The following is a 17939-nucleotide window of genomic DNA, read 5'->3' on the forward strand; positions in this document are numbered from 1 at the left end:
GCGACGCCGCGTCGAATGGCATCATTGGTTTGAAAAGTTCGCGAAAATGCATTTCCGGGAAAAAAAGTGCGTGTAAAATCCCCAACCGTCAAAATTTCCGCGGGCCCCAAATTCCGCACGGAGAAGCTCCCCGAGGCTCCCGGAGCACCCGTAAGTGCCCCAGGAGCCCAAAAAATACGTTTTATGCCCACAAATTTGGGAAAAAACACGGAAATCACGAATTTTGTCGAAATGCAAAAAAAAGTTCGTTTAGTTCAAATTTTATTATTTCATGCCAATTTGAGAAACACGAGAGAAACATGCCTAAAATTGCATGAAACAACACATATCCATCTCTCTCACAAACGAAACATGTTGCATCTCGCTCTCGGTGTTTGTTTGCGGCATTTTAGTTTTTTGAGGTTAGAACGTGAAAATTGCGGAAAGTCGTGAAAAATCTCTAGAAAACAAGAAAATCTCTACGGGAAAATGCCAAATTTGTTTATTAATACGTGCGTGGATGTGAGGGAGGCGATAAATTGTGCGCGAATGAATCAGTATGATTCAATAACGACGTCCCTTGTTTTTCCGGGCTTTGACCGGGAGTACGAGGACAAGTCCCTGGCCAAGAAGCACCAAATCTTCTCGCGCCCGGACATTGTGATGAGTTCCAAGATGTGGTTGGGGTACGTGATAGCGGTCGTGAGTGATGACATCGATTGCGAATCGGAGAATCCGGAGATTCGTATTGCCAGCGAGAAGAAGTTGAAGCAGGAGATTGAGTTTGCGGAGCATGTGGTGCAGCACGGGATCATCTATGTGCGTCTCAAGAGTGGCAACAATGTGAACTTAGCACGGATCATCAGTACCTATAGCAAGTGTGAGCAAATTGAGGATCTCATGGAACATTTCGAGATTATGGGCGGAGATCTTTTTTCAGGCGTCATCCTCATTGAAGTCCCCATGGTGGATCCCAATGCTGTTGCCCAGCAGTGGCGGAGTGATGTGGGTGAGGACGACAGTGCATCCGGTGAGGATACATGGCTGTGGTGGAATAGATTTCGTCTTCAGAGTGACTTCAATGGGAAACATCGACTCTCCCTGGTGCTGTCTGCGGACATTCCGTCGCAAGATGAGATTCTACGATGGCTTGGGGAGCCTGTGGACTACCTCGTCGTCTCATCGGACATCTTCATCCAGAACAAAGCCAACTACCCCGTCCTCTCACTCGCCCATCAGGATGTCATCTCCCAATTCATCCGGAAGACAAAGGCAAAGTTCATCGTAAAGGCCAATCCCAATGATGGCAATCTCCGCTACTATGCTGAATACCTGCGGCATCTGCAGGAGAAATTCCACGAGGTTGACCCCATGGATGGCTTTGATGACCTCATTGAGATCCCGCTGCAGCCTCTCTTTGACAACCTCGACACGTACACGTATGAGATTTTTGAGAAGGACCCCGTGAAGTACGTCTACTATCAGCGTGCCATCGAGGCAGCCCTCATCGACAAGATCCCCGAAGAAGAGAAGTCCACCAAAACGGCGATCCTGATGGTCCTCGGAGCTGGACGTGGCCCCCTCGTCCGGTCATCCCTCAATGCGGCCACCAACACGGGCAGGAAGGTGCGCATCTATGTGATTGAGAAGAATCAGAACATCAGGAACACCCTGGAGGCGCTTTGGCGCGAAATGTGGCCACGCGACACGGTGCAGCTCATCTTTTCGGATATGCGGGACTTTTCGACGGAGGAGAAAGCCGATATCATCGTGTCGGAGTTGCTGGGCTCCTTTGGAGATAACGAGCTTTCGCCAGAATGTCTCGACGGTGCTCAAGTTCATCTCAAACCAGACGGCATTAGCATTCCAAGTAAGTGATATCAAATTCGCGCATCCCATTCTAAACTCTTCTAATCTCTATTTTTTAACATTTTTGATTTTTTTAAAGAAAATTCAATTATTGCAATAATTTTGCATTTTTTGTTGAAAATTTTAGTATTTTTTTTTAAATTGAAATTTAAAAAAATTATTTCTTGCAAAATTGGGTGAATCAGTTTGAGGATAGATTTTCCCAAAAAAAAATCTTATCGAACCGATTTCCTAAATTAATTTTAATAGGGCCCGATAAGATTTTTTTTCAAGAATTAATAGGATTTTAGTTAATTTTCGATCAGATTTTTTCTTACTTCTATATTAACATAAATCTTAGCTTAAAAGGTTTTTCTTTTAAATCGGTTTCAGTTCTCGGTTTTGATTAGATTCGACTAAATGAAAAGATTTTTAAGTTGTTTTTTACTCAGAATTTAATTAGATTTCAATTTAGTATTAATTAGTTTCTTATTTTTATTAGGCTTTTTTGTATTTTAGGTAATTATTCATAGTTTTTTTTTAAATAAAATTCTTAAATTATTTTTTTTATATATCAGGTTCTGTTCAAATTTTGATTAGTTTTCCTTCATTTTATTTTATATTTTTATTTTAAATATTTTGATTAAACTTTTATTAAATTTTTATTAATTTAGATTTTTTTTAAACATTTAAAAGATTTTAATTATTTGAGGTTAAAAATTGTTTTTTTTTTATTTAATATTTATGTCATCATGGTAAAATTGCCATTGCTGTGACATCCTCCGGCATCGCAGCAAACGCTCCTATCCGGTGGTAGAACTGCACATTCCACCTTTCGTTTACCTCTGGATGTTGCACGCCGTCCAGGTGGTGTTTGTGATAGTTCGAAAAATAGTGCAAAAGCAAAACTTCTTAATGAGACGTCCTTGATTGTATGGGAGGAATGCACTATGGTTCATTTGGATTCTTTGGAATCTGTGAGCCTCACTTTGCAAGATATTCGCAACAGCCCTTATCCCATGGGTGGTGTGTTGCTTTTAATGGCTGGAGATTTCAGACAAACTGTCCCAGCGATTCCAAAGGGCACTCTGGCCGATGAAATAAAAGCCTCAATCGAATCTTCTTCCCTCTGGCCTCTGGTCAAATCTTTGAAACTTTCTACAAATATAAGAGCTCATCTCACAAGTCAGTCAGACACGGTACAATTTGCCGGAGATCTTCTTAGGATCGGTGAAGGGAAAATTCTCCGTCCCGATGGAATGATTCAATTTCCCAATGGATTTGGGGGCATTGTTCGCACAATTACTGATCTTATTTCCCAAATCTCTGCCCATGCAAGTGATGAAAAGTGGCTCTGTGACAGAGCGATTTCGGCACCAAAAAATGATGTAGAGTCCCTCTATTTTGATATAATGCAAAACTTCTCTGGAATCAGTTACTTGTAAGTCATTTGATTCAGTGTTAGATACATCAGACTCTGTAAATTATTCTCATGAATTTGTAAATTCGCTTCAGCCCTAAGATTTCCCGTCCCATAAAATGTGCCTAAAAGTTGGTGTGCCCATTATAATGATAAGAAATCTTGATGCCCCGCGTTTTTGCAATGACACTAAATTATGCATCACAGCTCTCCACTGCAACATACTGGCAGCAAAAATTATGAATGGAGCCGGTAAAGGATATGTGGTTTATATACCACGTATTCCTCTTATATCGGAGAAGCTCCCATTCCGGCTGAAGAGGGTGCAATTCCCAATACGACTTGCATTTGCTATGACAATCCACATTAATGATTTTTTTTAAACTTACATTCGAATATCGATAATTTTTAGCTTAATATTCTTTTAATTATTTCTTTGATTTTGTGTAGATTTTTATTTCAATTAAATTCAATAATATATATGTTTTTAATCATGATCAGTTCCAAATTAGTTGGTGTTCCACTTCGTGGCCAACACCAATTTATTTTGATTAGCCTTTTTGAAGTGTTTTAATCCGATTTTGATTCGATTAGGGGTCGATTTTGTCTAAAAAATTTCTTCTCACAACTAAATTGTAAAATTTTGTCAGTTTAGAATTTTTATTCTTTCTCTTACCGTACTTTAAAAGAAAAATAAGATTAATTTATTTCTTTTTTTTTAATTCGGTTAGAAAGATTCTTAACAGATTCTAAAAAAAAAGTATTTTTCCTTTTACTTCACGACTAAATAAAGAATCGAATTGTCAAAATCTTACTTTTCACAGAATTCACAAGAATTTTAAGACCTTGAAATTAAAAAATAAATAAATATATTTTTTGACAAAATTGGTCTCTAATTTTTTTGTATAGATTTCTGATCAGATTTTAGTTAAATTGAACAAGTTTTTATTACTTTTAATTTTTCAGAGTTTTCGTCTTCTTTTATCACAATTTAAGAGCTCAAAACAGACTTCATAAAGTTAAAAAAAAAGATTTAAAAAAAATCTGCTAATTTTAATATTTTATAATGGAATGTGCGAAATGCTCATATTTCCATGTTGTTTTGTCTGCAGGTTCCTACACATCCCACATTGAGCCAATAATGTCGTCCAAGCTGTACAATCAAGTGCGATTGGTGACAAAGACTGAAGATCAGAATATGCAGCTGCGTGGCAAGAGCAAGGTGATGGAGACAACGTATGTGGTGTACATGAAGAATGTCTTCCACATTGCCGATGAGCCAAAGCCCCTCTTCACCTTCCACCATCCCAATCGCGACAAAGTCATCAACAACAATCGCTACGGGCGGGTGAGCTTCACCACAAAGCTCGACAGTGTCCTCCATGGGTTTGCTGGATACTTCGACACGGTTCTCTACAAAGACATTGTCCTCAGTATCCACCCCATGACGCACACCAATGGACTCTCTTCCTGGTTCTCCATGTTTATTCCCATCTCGGTGAGTGAGTTGTTTGTTTTTTTTTACTTTACTCTAATCTCCACAAAGCTCCTCATTATGTATGTGGAGATGACCTCCCGTTGATTTTGTGCCAAAATATCCTGGAGAAATGTTGTTTTGGAGTCATTCCATACGGGGATATGTCCTCCATTAAATGGATTTATCGTTGTGATGCGCTAACACAGGATGAGTGTTGGCAGGACGTATGAAATGCTACATACAGTGCTCGAGGGAAAACGACCAAATTTACTTTCGATAAATCACTTTATCTTATTTGGTGGGAGTAGAGCGCAATGAAGTTTTCCTTTCTAGTGGAAAAGCTCCCGCTGTACGGTGGATTTTGTGGTGCATTACTCTCTCGAAAATCCCTTCATTCAATTTTTTACACATTTTACAGGATTTTCTCTCGCTCTGTGTAAAAACTCGTGCAATTGCTGTGTGCAAAGAATTATTTTTTTCCTGTTTGCAATTTGCAGCTTTTGCACGACTTCTGCCGGAGATTAAGTTTACATTTCTATTGCGTGAATTTTTTATTATTGCTTTGTGAGATTGAATTGAAAACAACTTTCAAAGTGCCGTGGCGGGGGGTAGTATTTTCCAAAGAATTTCACAAGTTTTCCAGTTAATAAAAATTGTTTTTCCCTTTTTATTTGAAGAGGAAAAAAGGACTTCAATTGAGTTTATTGAATTGTCAGAAAAGTTTGTATTTTGTGAGATTCGAACTCGTGACTTTTTGCTTGGGCGGTGTGTGCAAAGGGGTGTTTATCTGAACGAAAATCTTCGAATTGTTCGTTAAGATTCGAATTATTTGTTAAGAAGATTCGAACTATTCGTCAAGATCTGTGCTATTCGTCAACATTCAAATTATTCATCAAGATTCGAATTATTCGTCAAGATTCTAATTATTCGTTAAAATTCGGATTATTAGTTAAGAAGATTCGAATTATTCGTAAAATTCGGATTATTTGTTTAGAAGATTCGAATATTCGTCAAGAAATTTCGGGCTATTTTTCAAGAAGGTTCGAACTATTCGTCAAGACTTATACTATTCGTTAAGATTCAAATTATTCGTCAAAATTCGAATTATTCATCAAGATTCGGATTATTTGTTAAGAAAATTCGAATTATTCGTCAAAATTCGGATTATTTGTTAAGAAGATTCGAATTATTCGTCAAAATTCGGATTATTTGTTAAGAAGATTCGAATTATTCGTCAAAATTCGGATTATTTGTTTAGATTTGAAATATTCGTTCAAAGTTCGGATTATTCGTTAAGATTCTTATTATTTTTTAAGATTAGAATTATTCTTCAAGATTCGAATTTTTTGTTAAGAAGGTTCGAATTATTCGTCAAAATTCGGATTATTTGTTTAGAAGATTCGAATATTCGTCAAGAAATTTCGGGCTATTTTTCAAGAAGGTTCGAACTATTCGTCAAGATTTGTACTATTCGTCAAGAATCAAATTATTCGTCAAAATTCGAATTATTCATCAAGATTCGGATTATATATTAAGAAAATTCGAATTATTTGTCAAGATTCTAATTATCCGTCAAAATTCATATTATATGTTAGAAGATTTGAATTATTCGTCAAGAAATTTCAGACTATTTTTCAAGAAGATTTTTATTATTCGTCAAAATTCTAATTTTTCTTTAAAATGATTGAAAGTCTTCGTCAAGATTCGGATTATTTGACAACAGTTTGATTATTCGTCAAGATTCGAATGATTCGCTAAATTATTTCAAATATTCGCCAGATAAACACCCCTTTCATACAAATTATATAAATTGTTTGTTTTTATTAAAAGCTAACGAAGAAAGCTCTAAAGCGAAAGCTTAATGCAAAGAAAAACTCTTAAAAGAAGGTGAAATCACGAAAAATTCATGTCAACGTTTGCAAAAGTTTCTTCCACCACTGCACTTGACTCTTCTTTTTGGTGGTGCAAAATGTTAAGAGTAACAAAAATGTAGAGACATGTGAGTAATTGAACTTCCTCAAAAGAAAGTGACTACACATAGAATACATCAAAAGAAGTTTGGTTTGGTGCACTAAATTGTGGCAAAACCATCAGAAAACGGAAGTGAAATAAAAGCACTTCGATTTTCTCATGTCCGATTCATTTTTCTTTCCAAAAATGTTTTCTCATGCTCTTGCTCAATTTTCTCCATGCGAAAATCTTCTTATGGGTCATGTGAGTTTCTTTTGCTCTGGCATATCCTTCAAGGAGAATTGGAGAAATGTCCTAAATTCATGAAAATAAATTTATCTTGGGCTTTTTGCCAAAAAAGGAAAAAGGAGGAAAATGTCTGGAAAATTTTGCATTTTGAATTATTAATTAATTCACCCCAACTCCCACACAAGTGCTTGCCACCCTCTACTCAGAGCATCACCCACAATGCTATGGGACACATTAATTGAATCACAAGTTGTATGATGCTAAGAAAATTTCTGTATATGGGGGGTGGTGTTCTTCTCCCTTGAGCATCATCGTGTGAGAATTCTTGTATATGGTGCGAGAGGGGTCGTTAAATGAGAAAATAAACGTTTTTCGCCCACTCACGAATGCATTTTTCGCCATGTATAGGGTTTCTTGGCCACAAATGGACAATTGCTCATAAAATCTCGTGTTAGCGTAAGGATTCTCTGGGTTATTTTTGATCTCTCCTTTTCATGGTCATAAACGTGATTGTTGTGGCGAAGAAAAAATACAAGTTTTGCTCTCTTGGGATGAGAAAATGTTGATGCTCTCTCCATCGAAGAAGTCCACCGAAAATCGAAAGGCGTTTGCTCTCTCTTTCGAAAGATTTTGCGACGAAGGAGGAAATATATAAGGTATATAAATATAAATGTAAATGCAAAGTAAAATATAACAGTAAAATATATATAGCTACATGGTACAGATTAAGGAGAAAAGGGAATGTACATGGTAAGTTTCACTTACGGGCTGTGATTCTTCCTTCAGAGGCCAAGTTAAATATATGCAAATGCAAAGTCTAATAGATAGCTGCAGAGTATGGATTAATCAGAAAAGGGAATGTACTGGTAAGTTTCACTTACGGGCTGTGATTCTTACTTCAGAGGTCAGTCTAAGTGTGATATTTGATATAAGTTTGGTGGTGCAAACTCTGGGAAAAGGCTAACTCGCGCATTGGCTGTGATTCGTGGCGCGAGTCATCCTTCCCCAGAGTTTGCACCACCAAACTTATATCAAATATCACACTTAGACTGACCTCTGAAGTAAGAATCACAGCCCGTAAGTGAAACTTACCAGTACATTCCCTTTTCTGATTAATCCATACTCTGCAGCTATCTATTAGACTTTGCATTTGCATATATTTAACTTGGCCTCTGAAGGAAGAATCACAGCCCGTAAGTGAAACTTACCATGTACATTCCCTTTTCTCCTTAATCTGTACCATGTAGCTATATATATTTTACTGTTATATTTTACTTTGCATTTACATTTATATTTATATACCTTATATATAAGGCGCCCCGCTTCGCGGGGCGCCAAATAGTTAGCGTACTAATTAAACATGCAACTATATATATTTATATTTTACCGTTATATTTTACTCTCCATTTATATTCATATACCTTATATATAAGGCGCCCCGCTTCGCGGGGCGCCTAAGAATTTGCGTATTGCTTAAATAAAAAATTAAAACCCTTATATCTCCTGAACGGGTCCATAGATTTTTTTAAATGACCTATCGTTGGAAAGGTCTTGACTTCAGCTATAACATACTGAAATTTTAACGAAATGCATAGCACAGTTTTTGAGATATTTAGACTTAAAAATTTTGGATATGCAAAATATTGACTTTATCGCCTCTTGGGGTCATTTCTCGAAATTGCAATGTTCTAGACATTTGTAGGGCTTCACGAAACCTTTTATTTGCGCTTGAGTTGATCAAAATCGGACCTGTAGAACCCGAGATATGACATGATAACTTTGGAAGGCTATATCTCGAGAACGGCGACATAGATTTTCTTCATTTTTGGCATGGTGGTAGATAATATAGTCAGCTATAACATATGAAAATTTGAAGAAAATGCATAGTGTAGTTCTCGAGATATTCATCGAAAACTAATCGAAAATTTTGTTTTTGATTTTTGGCCCCCTAGCGGTCACTTTGGAAACTTGCAATGTTCTAGAGAGTTGTAGGGCTTCTTGAGATCTTTCATTTGAGCCCGAGTTGGTCAAAATCGGTCAAGCCGTTCTCGAGTTATGGCCGATTTTCGATGAAAAATTGTGGCGGCCATATTGGCTAAACGGCTTGACCGATTTTCGAAAATGAGGTATCGTTGGAAAGCTCTTGATGGCCCCTACAACATATCAAAATTTCAGCCCTCTAGCTATAATAGCGGCTGAGATATTGCGAAAACAAAATTTGGGGGTTATTCAAAATGGCGGACGGAGGGGTGGGGGGGTGGATTTGACCTCATAATCGGATGTCTTCCGATCGATATTTAAACTTTGCCGTTTACCGCAAGTCTCTATCTATTACCGTTCTCTTGTAATTTAGCAAAAGGTTCCGGACGGCCGGCCGGACGGACGGCCGGACGGACGGCCGGACGGACGGCCGGAAAAATTTTTTTTTGACATACGTTTTTTGGAATGTGGGGACCCTAATTCGTGCTCATACCAAGTTTGAGCACGATCTGACGACTTTGCATTTTAGGTGGTACACAGAAGCTGTGCTATTCTTTTCTTCGAAAGAATCACAGCTAAAAAAAAGAATAAAGCTTGAGGATTTAGTTTTTGCAGATTTGGGGATTTTATGAGAAAATAGTTGATCATAAAAAGAGTGGATTACATTTTTATCCTTGTGGCGCATATTCATATTCCACCCATAATCGGGATAACGACGCGAAATATTTATGTCACAAACAACAATTTGAATCACCAATAAAGTCACCAAGTTGCAACAAAATATTACGTTTCAATCATGAAGTTTTCTCGCTTTTTTTTTCTTCCAATGAAATGTTAAAGTTAATCCAGTAAAATATACTTAGAATCCAGGGATATCTCATGATTTGCAATTCAACGTCGTCCGTCAGTGATATGCGGGGTTAATTTGATTTGTTACATTGATTAAGCTAAATTAGAGGCATACAAAATGGAGATTTATTTGGAAATTCGTTGACAAGCAATTAATGCGAGATTCAAATCGAAGGGCCATGGTGGACTTGAATGATAAATGAAATTACATTTTATACAAGTGTCAAGTCCAATTAAAGTGAAGAAGAATATATTGAGTAAAGGCAAATATTTATTTATTACTTATTTTATAAAATGGATGACTAAGCCTGACGACCTACCTTTTTATATTTTTTTATTTTCTATTTTCTATTAATTTTTGCTCTGATTTTGGGCAAGAGAAGATACAAGAGAAAGTGAAGTGTACAAGGCGGTGGTTGGAGGTTGACTAAATTTATTAAATTATCAGAGTTTGGCTGTGGACTCACACATTCATACATTTCATTTTCCCCCCTTTTAAATATAAAATACAATAATTCAAATATAACAATTTAAGTTTACTTCTGACTCTCTATTAATAATTTAAACACTTAACAAATAATTTCCAAAATAAACCTTACACTTTAGCACTGTATGCAGCCTTGAAATCCTTGTCCAAATATGGTCTACACTTTCTTTTCCTGTCCATCAATATGAATCCGTTCCGCGATAGCCGATTACATTACATAGGAGCTTTCGCAGAGGTTCTGAAGATCCCTGTCTTAATGGATGGACACTCCTGATCATCTCATAAACGTTACACTTCCTCTCGAACCACGTCTTTTCATTAGTTGAGTATGGCTGCACAGCACCTTTTAACACTTTATTATATGTTTTCACCGTAAGTCTATCCTGGAACAATTGGCTTTTCAGTGCATCTTGACGTATGCCATACATGCGTTTTTATTTTCTAACCGATCCATTAATACATCGAAATCTTCTCCGGGGACGTATCGTTCCATTCCTCCAATGAGTGAGCGTGTGCCAAGGTGTTCCGTCATCGACTCTGCACCCTGCCCTGATACTCCCGTTTCTGTTTTTATGAAAGTTGAAATACGTTAATGGCATCAAGTATAAGTTTGATCAATCTCACTATACTTGATGCCATTAAGGTATCTCCCGGAACACTGTGACTTCGCTCTTAGTATACTTCCTGTGCTGTGTACTGTACCTACTTTCTTCACCGCGTTCATTATTGAAAGAGCTGTCCGTGGTCTAGTCTTGAGGGTAGCCGAAGAATAAGTTACATCAATAACTTCTTTTCTGTTTCTGTTCATCGCCGATTTACATATATGAAAAAATATCGCGGCATATGATGCAAAATAATTGCGGTAATTGCTGCTTGATCCACAACACACTCTTGTGGGTTGAGTATATGATGGAACTCTCTGACTGAGTTGTATGATTGAGGCCGCAAAGAAGCTCAGAGAATTCCATTATACACCCTCTCAACTGAATGAAATGTAACTGTTTTTTTACTTCTATTAAAAAAAAAGAACAATGTTTCTTTGATTTTAATTTTTCAATGATTGCCATTTTTTAATGATGAAGTCTAATGATCGATGAATTTTAATCATCAGTTAGGAAATCAACTTTAAGAGTAAATTTAAATTATGTAATTTGTGTGTATACTGTGTAGTTCATCTGTAATACAGTGTCTAAAGCAAAAGTATCTAACGCAATGCGCGCTTTTAAAGCCTGACACCCTTTCTCTCTCAGCTCACAAATTTTTAATTTTTAATTTCTTCAAATTTTAGGCTAAAGCCTTCATAATTAAGCAATTGATGATACTTTTTGATTATACGGGGTGGTGCATAAATTAATGCACGACTTTGCAAGGAAGTAAGTAGATATTAACCCTCAAGTCGTGCATTGATTTATACGCCCCTCAATAGATGAAAAATTCTCATTCTGGACAATCATCAATCGTCAACTTGTGTATGTTCGCCTATACTTCTCTTTGGCATTTTCTCTATCGAATGAAGTATTGTTGAGATATTCCTCATTCTGAAACAAATTCAAATAAAATCCACTTCCGGTTGTTTTAGGAAGTTGAAAGAATTCTCAAAGCTCCGGTAGGATGCGACCAAAGGTTCTAAGGAGCTGCTGGATGTGGAATAAATGGTTGCATTTTGTAAAAACTTTTGTATTTTGTTATGTAGGTTTAGGGTGTGTATGGACTCACCTGGGAATTAGATTCAGGCTAGATTTATCCCAACTCTTTGTCGACGGATATGCCGAGTGGTAGTAGGCGCGGGGAAATTCAGGATCTCCTCTGTCTTCACTTAATTTCACTTATAGTTCACTACTTATTTCAATTTAATTCACGAGCACTTAAACGTGGTAGAATTGTCCAGAGAGAATTGCAAAGTGTCATCATATGTCAATCCGATACAACAGCACCATCTAACATATTTATTGAAATATTATCTTCGTTTCTTCCTCTTCTGGCATGAATGCTTGTATTGTTCCAACTCCTACAATGGCCGGCGGTGCCGTCGCCACACCGCTGCTACGGCTTCTTCCATATTTCCCTACATTTTTCACTTTTATATCCTCGTCACCAATTTTAATGTATTTAAAGATAGCCGTACAATTGAAGATATTAATAGAACTCTCTCTTGTTTCCGTGACAATTTTAAGTTTACCATTGCTAGGAGATACCAGTTTTGTCTCCTGAGTGTTAATATTTAAGGGATTTCCAGAATTTTTTTGCTGGCTTGGACCTTTTCCTGAATATGAAACGATGCAATCCTTAAATGTCAAAACAACACACTTTATGTTTTAATAGCTTGTTTTATGTCTGTGAGTGTGTTGCATTCTGTGTTCAGAATTGAACAAGAATTTTATTCATATATTTTGGGTAATGCGCAACCCCAGGCAGACTCAAGCTGTAGCGTGTATATTTGGACTGTAACAAAACATTTTCTTAATTCTCACTAATTTAAATCTCCTATTCAAAAACTTACCCGAGATAATATCCCCCATTAAATTGCAAATTAATATTCTAACATTTCTTCATTCCATTTCCCTTATTTCTAACCTCACTTTTTTCGGTCTCTATTTTTTCAGTTTTTCTGGGCATTTTCCTTCTTCTTCCTTTAAATTTCCCTGCAAAACAAAATCATCTTACTCTACTGATCATTCTCTTTATAATTTTCTCTACTTACATTCAATATTAATCGACAAATTTCACGAATAAATGGAGAGCACGAGATACTTTTACTTTCTTCACTAAATGTCCTTCCATTCTAATCTAACCTGCCTGAAGTATGCGCCAATGGATACAAGTTCAAATTTTTAAACTAATTAACTCAACAATCTTTAACATTTTGTCTGATATTTCAATGATGGAAATACATATGACTTGCTATGGCCGTTATGACAATATCCTTATTTCATACGTTTTTTAATACACTAAAGTAATTAATGTTCAAAAATAAAGTAATTTTATGCAGGAAAATTCAATGTAATTCAAGAAAAATTCCTTGTTTCATCCTTGATATTTTTTGCAATTCTCGTTTTTTTTCTTGTCCTTTCAGACTCCTGTTAATTTGAAGGCCGGCGAGGAGATTGAATTGAATGTCTGGCGTCACGTTGCCCAGCGAAAAGTGTGGTACGAATGGAGTTTAACATCCCCCCAAATTTCTCCCATTTACAATCTCAACGGACGCGCCTGTGATATTCTCATGTAGACCATGGTTATGCATTTATGGAAAAAAAACGGAGGGACAGAAGAGCATACATATGTACAGTTGGGATAGATTGTTATTGAACCGCAGGACATGGTAGTAAAATAAAGTGATGAAGAAAAAACATCGAAGGGCGTTAAATGTTAGTTGTACCTTTCTCATCCTTTTTCTCTTATTCTCTTTTTCACCGAGGAAATGTGCATTTAGTGGCACGGCACGTTTCATCGCTCACTACGGAGACTGCTGGGAGATTTATCAATGAAAAAGGAAACTTTATACGGGAGGGTAGTGAAGGGGAAGAGGGGGCGGGGGAGTCGAATTGTGGGAGTTTGCGTCTCAACCGAGAGAGAGTATCCTGGAGGATTTTCATCTCACAGGAGTACACACAATAAACGCGAGAGAGACGTGAAGAATTTTTGAGAGCGAGAGTATGATGAGATTGAAGAATCTCCATTCGCTTGCCACATTTGGAGCATTACATTGATAATTCAGTTGAATGTGAAGCTCCTCTGCGTCGCGACGCTTTTCGCGCCATTTTATCTGCCCGAAGGCAGAAGCTAGAATTCTCATCGCGCAAAAAGTAAGAACTTGTGGGGGAATTTTTGTTAGTGGTGTATGGAACCACATTCACTTGGAATTGGTTTCACTTTGCACGAATACAAACCGCAAAGGGGGAGTGCTAAAAAGCTAATGAAAAGGGCAATCCTCATGCCCTCCCTGTAAATTACCATATCTCGTGTTCTCAAAAGGACCACTAAGTTGAGGTGAAGGGATATGATATACGTGTGTTTTGTGATAAGAAAATCGTGTACAGAGTGAAGAGATAATTTTAGAGTGCGCGAAATATCAAAAGGCTTGTCATTTGAATATACAATCTTTCACCCACCACGCTGATATATATATGTGGGATATGGATGGAATTTTGCAGCATAAATAATTCCATTGTGAATTAAATTGCTATGTGAGGTGGATAAAAAAAAAACGGAAAACTCGAGAAAGGAGTTTTAAATTAAATTTCCACATAGACTTGGTACATTGCTCCACAAAAAAGTACGTATAAAGTGAGAATATATTTTACAATAAATGGAGGGAATTTTGCCGTAAGCAGGAAAAGTCAATAACAATTAGCGGATAACTTTTTAATTTATTCCCTAATTGAACCCAAATTGAGTGGAGGTGTCAGCAAGAGTGACTGAAGGGTATTTTGTGTAATGTTGTTGGTTCCTTTCCTTAATGTACAGTTTCAGGGTGGATATGCTGTCGCAATTATTTATTTTATTGCTCACCAAACAGCTGCCAAACCATGCGAAAGCTATGCTAATGTCTTGTCTATGTTTTCCTTTCAAACTTTTATAATAAAAAAAATAATTCTTGAAGTTTTAAGAGATTTTTTGGATTGGAAAATTAAGAGGAAAAGAAGCTAAGGAAAAGGTTGGGTATAAAAGGAAGAGATGTGAAAATGTTTATTTTTAATTAATACGTAAAATAACAAGGGGCCAAAATGTTGGCAAAAAGGGAGAATATATAATCAAAAGGCAGGAATTTAGCTTTAACATATAATCTTTAAAATACATTTTCAGAATATTCTGAATAGAGAATATATTTTAAATATTCGTTATCAAGCATAACTTTGTAATTTATCCTAAAACTTCTCCAACTATTTTACTTACCTGATGAAGAAGAAATGTAACATTCGGAATGTCATAAGTGAAGCATATTGAAAAACTGCCTTAAGTCATATCTTACCCTCCATTGAAGTTTTTTTTTATTCTTTGAACCCCTTGAAAGAAAATGTTTGAAATAATTTTCCTCGTTTGTTTTTCCTTAATTATATTCTTAATATAAAAACATCTGTTTATGTTTTTTTCATGTGGAAAATATCTGATTAACGTGATTTTAGCTGTGTTTCTTTCAGACACAGCTTTTTCATCAGAATTTCATTCAATTTTCACAAATAGACTGAATAAAATTATAGAACTGTGAGAAAATGCAAGAGAAAATCTAATAAACTATTTTTTCCATATAAAGTTAGTTTTCTATCAAAATATAATTCCTGATTGCAAATTCTAATTATAGATTTTTAATTAATTAAAAAGTTTCTTGAATGTTATAGCATATTTATGTTTTGCAATGAAAATAGAATTTAAAATTATGAGTTATTTTGACTTTGCAGGTCATAACCTAGGATAGGGTTACGAATTTACACCTATGAAGAAATTCTTACGCAAAAAATTAAGTTTTTTTTTTTAATTTCTGTCTAATTTGTTTCCGTCTACATTCTTTCATAGTTCATAGTCTATAGTACTCATAAAAAAAATATTTCCAATATATTTCCAATATTTATTTTTTCAATAAAAATTATTAGCGGACCGTAAAGTTTTTTTTTAGATGGATAATGTTTGCATGAATAAATTTCAAATAGTTTTAGACGCGGTGAAAGATTTGAATCACTCAACAGGAAAATTATTGATTTGATAATTTCTATTCACTCTCAAAGAGCTCATCATGCTAGATTTAATAATGTTGACAATGCATTTAGTACATCCTGTGGTAATTACATGGATGTTGAACGGGTATTGTTTGTTTGTGAACAGTTCAGTGGTTTAAGGAATGATTAATTGTTGAAATGTTTGTGGGAATAAAAATTTTATATTGTTGCAAAAAGCAGAGAGTTGAGAACCATCAAACACTTGAACAAAATTGATTTTTTTCTCGATTAAATAACACTAAAATATCATTTCTTTCGCATACCTGATGAATGGGTTAAATATCTCCGAAATGTCATGATAATTATTCACAAAAAAAAAAGATTTATTTGGTTATATTGATTATCTGGCATTATTTTTAAAATAGCCTTTATTCTTTTCATTTTATTGAAAAGTTTTTTTACATAAAACTTTTAAAACTTAAAAAAGAATCACAAATAACTGTTATTAGTTCACGTACTCATTGAAGACAATTTTCCTCAAATCTGAATCAATTTCGTAGTCTTTGAAGCGATTTGAGAGCCAATCATTAACTTTCTTAATCATTTCCGGACTCATTTCATCCTTGAATGAATTAACCTTGCCCTTCCGTATAAAGCGGTAATCCTTTTCATTATAAGACATATTGTTCTCCTTCCGAAGGCGAGAAAGCTCTTTCTCAAAGTTAACAGCAGGATTGTCTGGAAGATAAATTATTTGTAAGTATCAACGAATGGGATATTTTGTGTTGACTTACTGGCCATTTTGTTGAAAGAAAGATGATCAGCTAGTTCGTAAATTTGCTCCTCAGTTAGAGTTTTTCCGAAAAAGTGCGCTGTTTTCTCAATGACTTTGGGTAAATTCTGCTGCATTTCTTCGTAAACCAAAAAGAGGACATTTGATTCGTTTCTCATGTGCCAGAAATTTATAACGTGAGAATCAAAGGGCGTGTAGTTGACTGAAATTAATTAAAAAATTAATTTCTGGATGTAAGATAAGGTATCAATGAATAAAAATCTCACTGCGATTATCAATGATTAGGTCAATAAATTCGTCGAAACTTCCTGAAAAGCCTGGAATGTTTTTCCAATGATGGTAGTAAGAAGTGATCATGTCCTTTGCATTTCTTATCACATAGACAATTTTTGGTTTTTCCGTCCAGATTTGGCGAGGGAGCAGTGAAGCCGCCAGATGGCTTTTAATGAAGCGTGGTTTGGGTATCTTTTCTAAAGAAGATAGTGAATACCTTGGATTCCATACCTTCCAAATGCAGCCAATTCTTAAAAAAGAATTTTTATTTTACACTTTCCTTATAAATTCTTTACCCAAAATCTTGAAAAAAAAATTGTATTGTTCTCACTCAAGAAAAGAATATCTCTCGCTCAACGAATTAGATGGTTTGAAATTGAGATCATTGCAAATTTGCCAGACCATTTCTTGTGTCCAAGTTGTACCGCACTTTGGAAAGCTCAACACCCACACATCGTCTGATCTCACTGTCAATTCAGATATATCTTTCGCGTATTTTATAATATTTTCCGGAAAATAGTAACCCTTCTGCCACGCTTGAGGGTCAATGGGAAGATTTTGAGGCACTTCTGTATTCCAAATTCGCACAAAGTCCACATTTTCAAAGTAAGTTATCTTCTTTGAGAGATCGTTTGGAGTAACTTTTTTATACACCACAGACATTTTGGAATGTTATATCTCCGAAAATTCACACCAAAATGAATGGAGACAGCGATGGGAGGAAGTTTTGAATTTCTTATCTTGTTGTGGGCTTAGAAAATTCAAATATAATAACCTTGTGGGGAGATAAAAAGCAATTTGGAAGTTCATATCAATTTGGAAGAACGATACGTATTTGCAAAGAATATTTCTTAATAACAAAAAAATAATCTTAATTGCCATTTATTTGCCTTGAACAATTTATCTGTTTTGTAAATTAAATGTAAAAAAAATTAAGAGCTTGTTTAATCAGTATCATGCATTATTTTTGTCTCACAAAAAGT

The 17939-nt window shown here is 35.7% G+C and overlaps 2 protein-coding genes across 3 annotated transcripts; one reads left to right on the forward strand and one right to left on the reverse strand.

Annotated features, from left to right (window-relative positions):
* Positions 1–367: 367 nt before the first annotated feature.
* On the forward strand, positions 368–13608 carry LOC129797512 (protein arginine N-methyltransferase 5). 2 transcript variants are annotated; one of them, XM_055840169.1, is made up of 4 exons: positions 368–859; positions 920–1849; positions 4360–4745; positions 13313–13608. In XM_055840169.1, exons 1-4 carry the CDS (start codon positions 469–471, stop codon positions 13463–13465), a joined length of 1860 nt encoding a protein of 619 aa, XP_055696144.1. In that variant the 5' UTR covers positions 368–468; the 3' UTR covers positions 13466–13608. The 2 variants fall into 2 exon arrangements, with proteins under 2 accessions (XP_055696144.1, XP_055696143.1); XM_055840168.1 differs by having other exon boundaries at positions 368–1849.
* Positions 13609–16395: 2787 nt separating this feature from the next.
* LOC129797747 (luciferin sulfotransferase-like) lies at positions 16396–17619 on the reverse strand. Its single transcript, XM_055840621.1, has 4 exons — positions 17288–17619; positions 16950–17122; positions 16685–16885; positions 16396–16628 (listed from the first exon to the last, which is right to left on the reverse strand). Exons 1-4 carry the CDS (start codon positions 17617–17619, stop codon positions 16396–16398), a joined length of 939 nt encoding a protein of 312 aa, XP_055696596.1.
* Between the last annotated feature and the right edge of the window lie 320 nt (positions 17620–17939).

The sequence above is a fragment of the Lutzomyia longipalpis genome, chromosome 1 (assembly GCF_024334085.1).
Source record: "Lutzomyia longipalpis isolate SR_M1_2022 chromosome 1, ASM2433408v1".
In the NCBI taxonomy this organism is placed as follows: domain Eukaryota; kingdom Metazoa; phylum Arthropoda; class Insecta; order Diptera; family Psychodidae; genus Lutzomyia; species Lutzomyia longipalpis.

Coding starts and splice junctions, on each gene's coding strand:
- LOC129797512 (XM_055840168.1), top strand. CDS start 469: ATGCCAAATTTGTTTATTAATACGTGCGTGGATGTGAGGGAGGCGATA. Junction 1,850..4,359: donor AGACGGCATTAGCATTCCAA/GTAAGTGATATC, acceptor TTTTGTCTGCAG/GTTCCTACACATCCCACATT. Junction 4,746..13,312: donor CCATGTTTATTCCCATCTCG/GTGAGTGAGTTG, acceptor TTGTCCTTTCAG/ACTCCTGTTAATTTGAAGGC.
- LOC129797747 (XM_055840621.1), bottom strand. CDS start 17,619: ATGTCTGTGGTGTATAAAAAAGTTACTCCAAACGATCTCTCAAAGAAG. Junction 17,123..17,287: donor GAGAGATATTCTTTTCTTGA/GTGAGAACAATA, acceptor CTTCATTAAAAG/CCATCTGGCGGCTTCACTGC. Junction 16,886..16,949: donor CCTAATCATTGATAATCGCA/GTGAGATTTTTA, acceptor AATTAATTTCAG/TCAACTACACGCCCTTTGAT.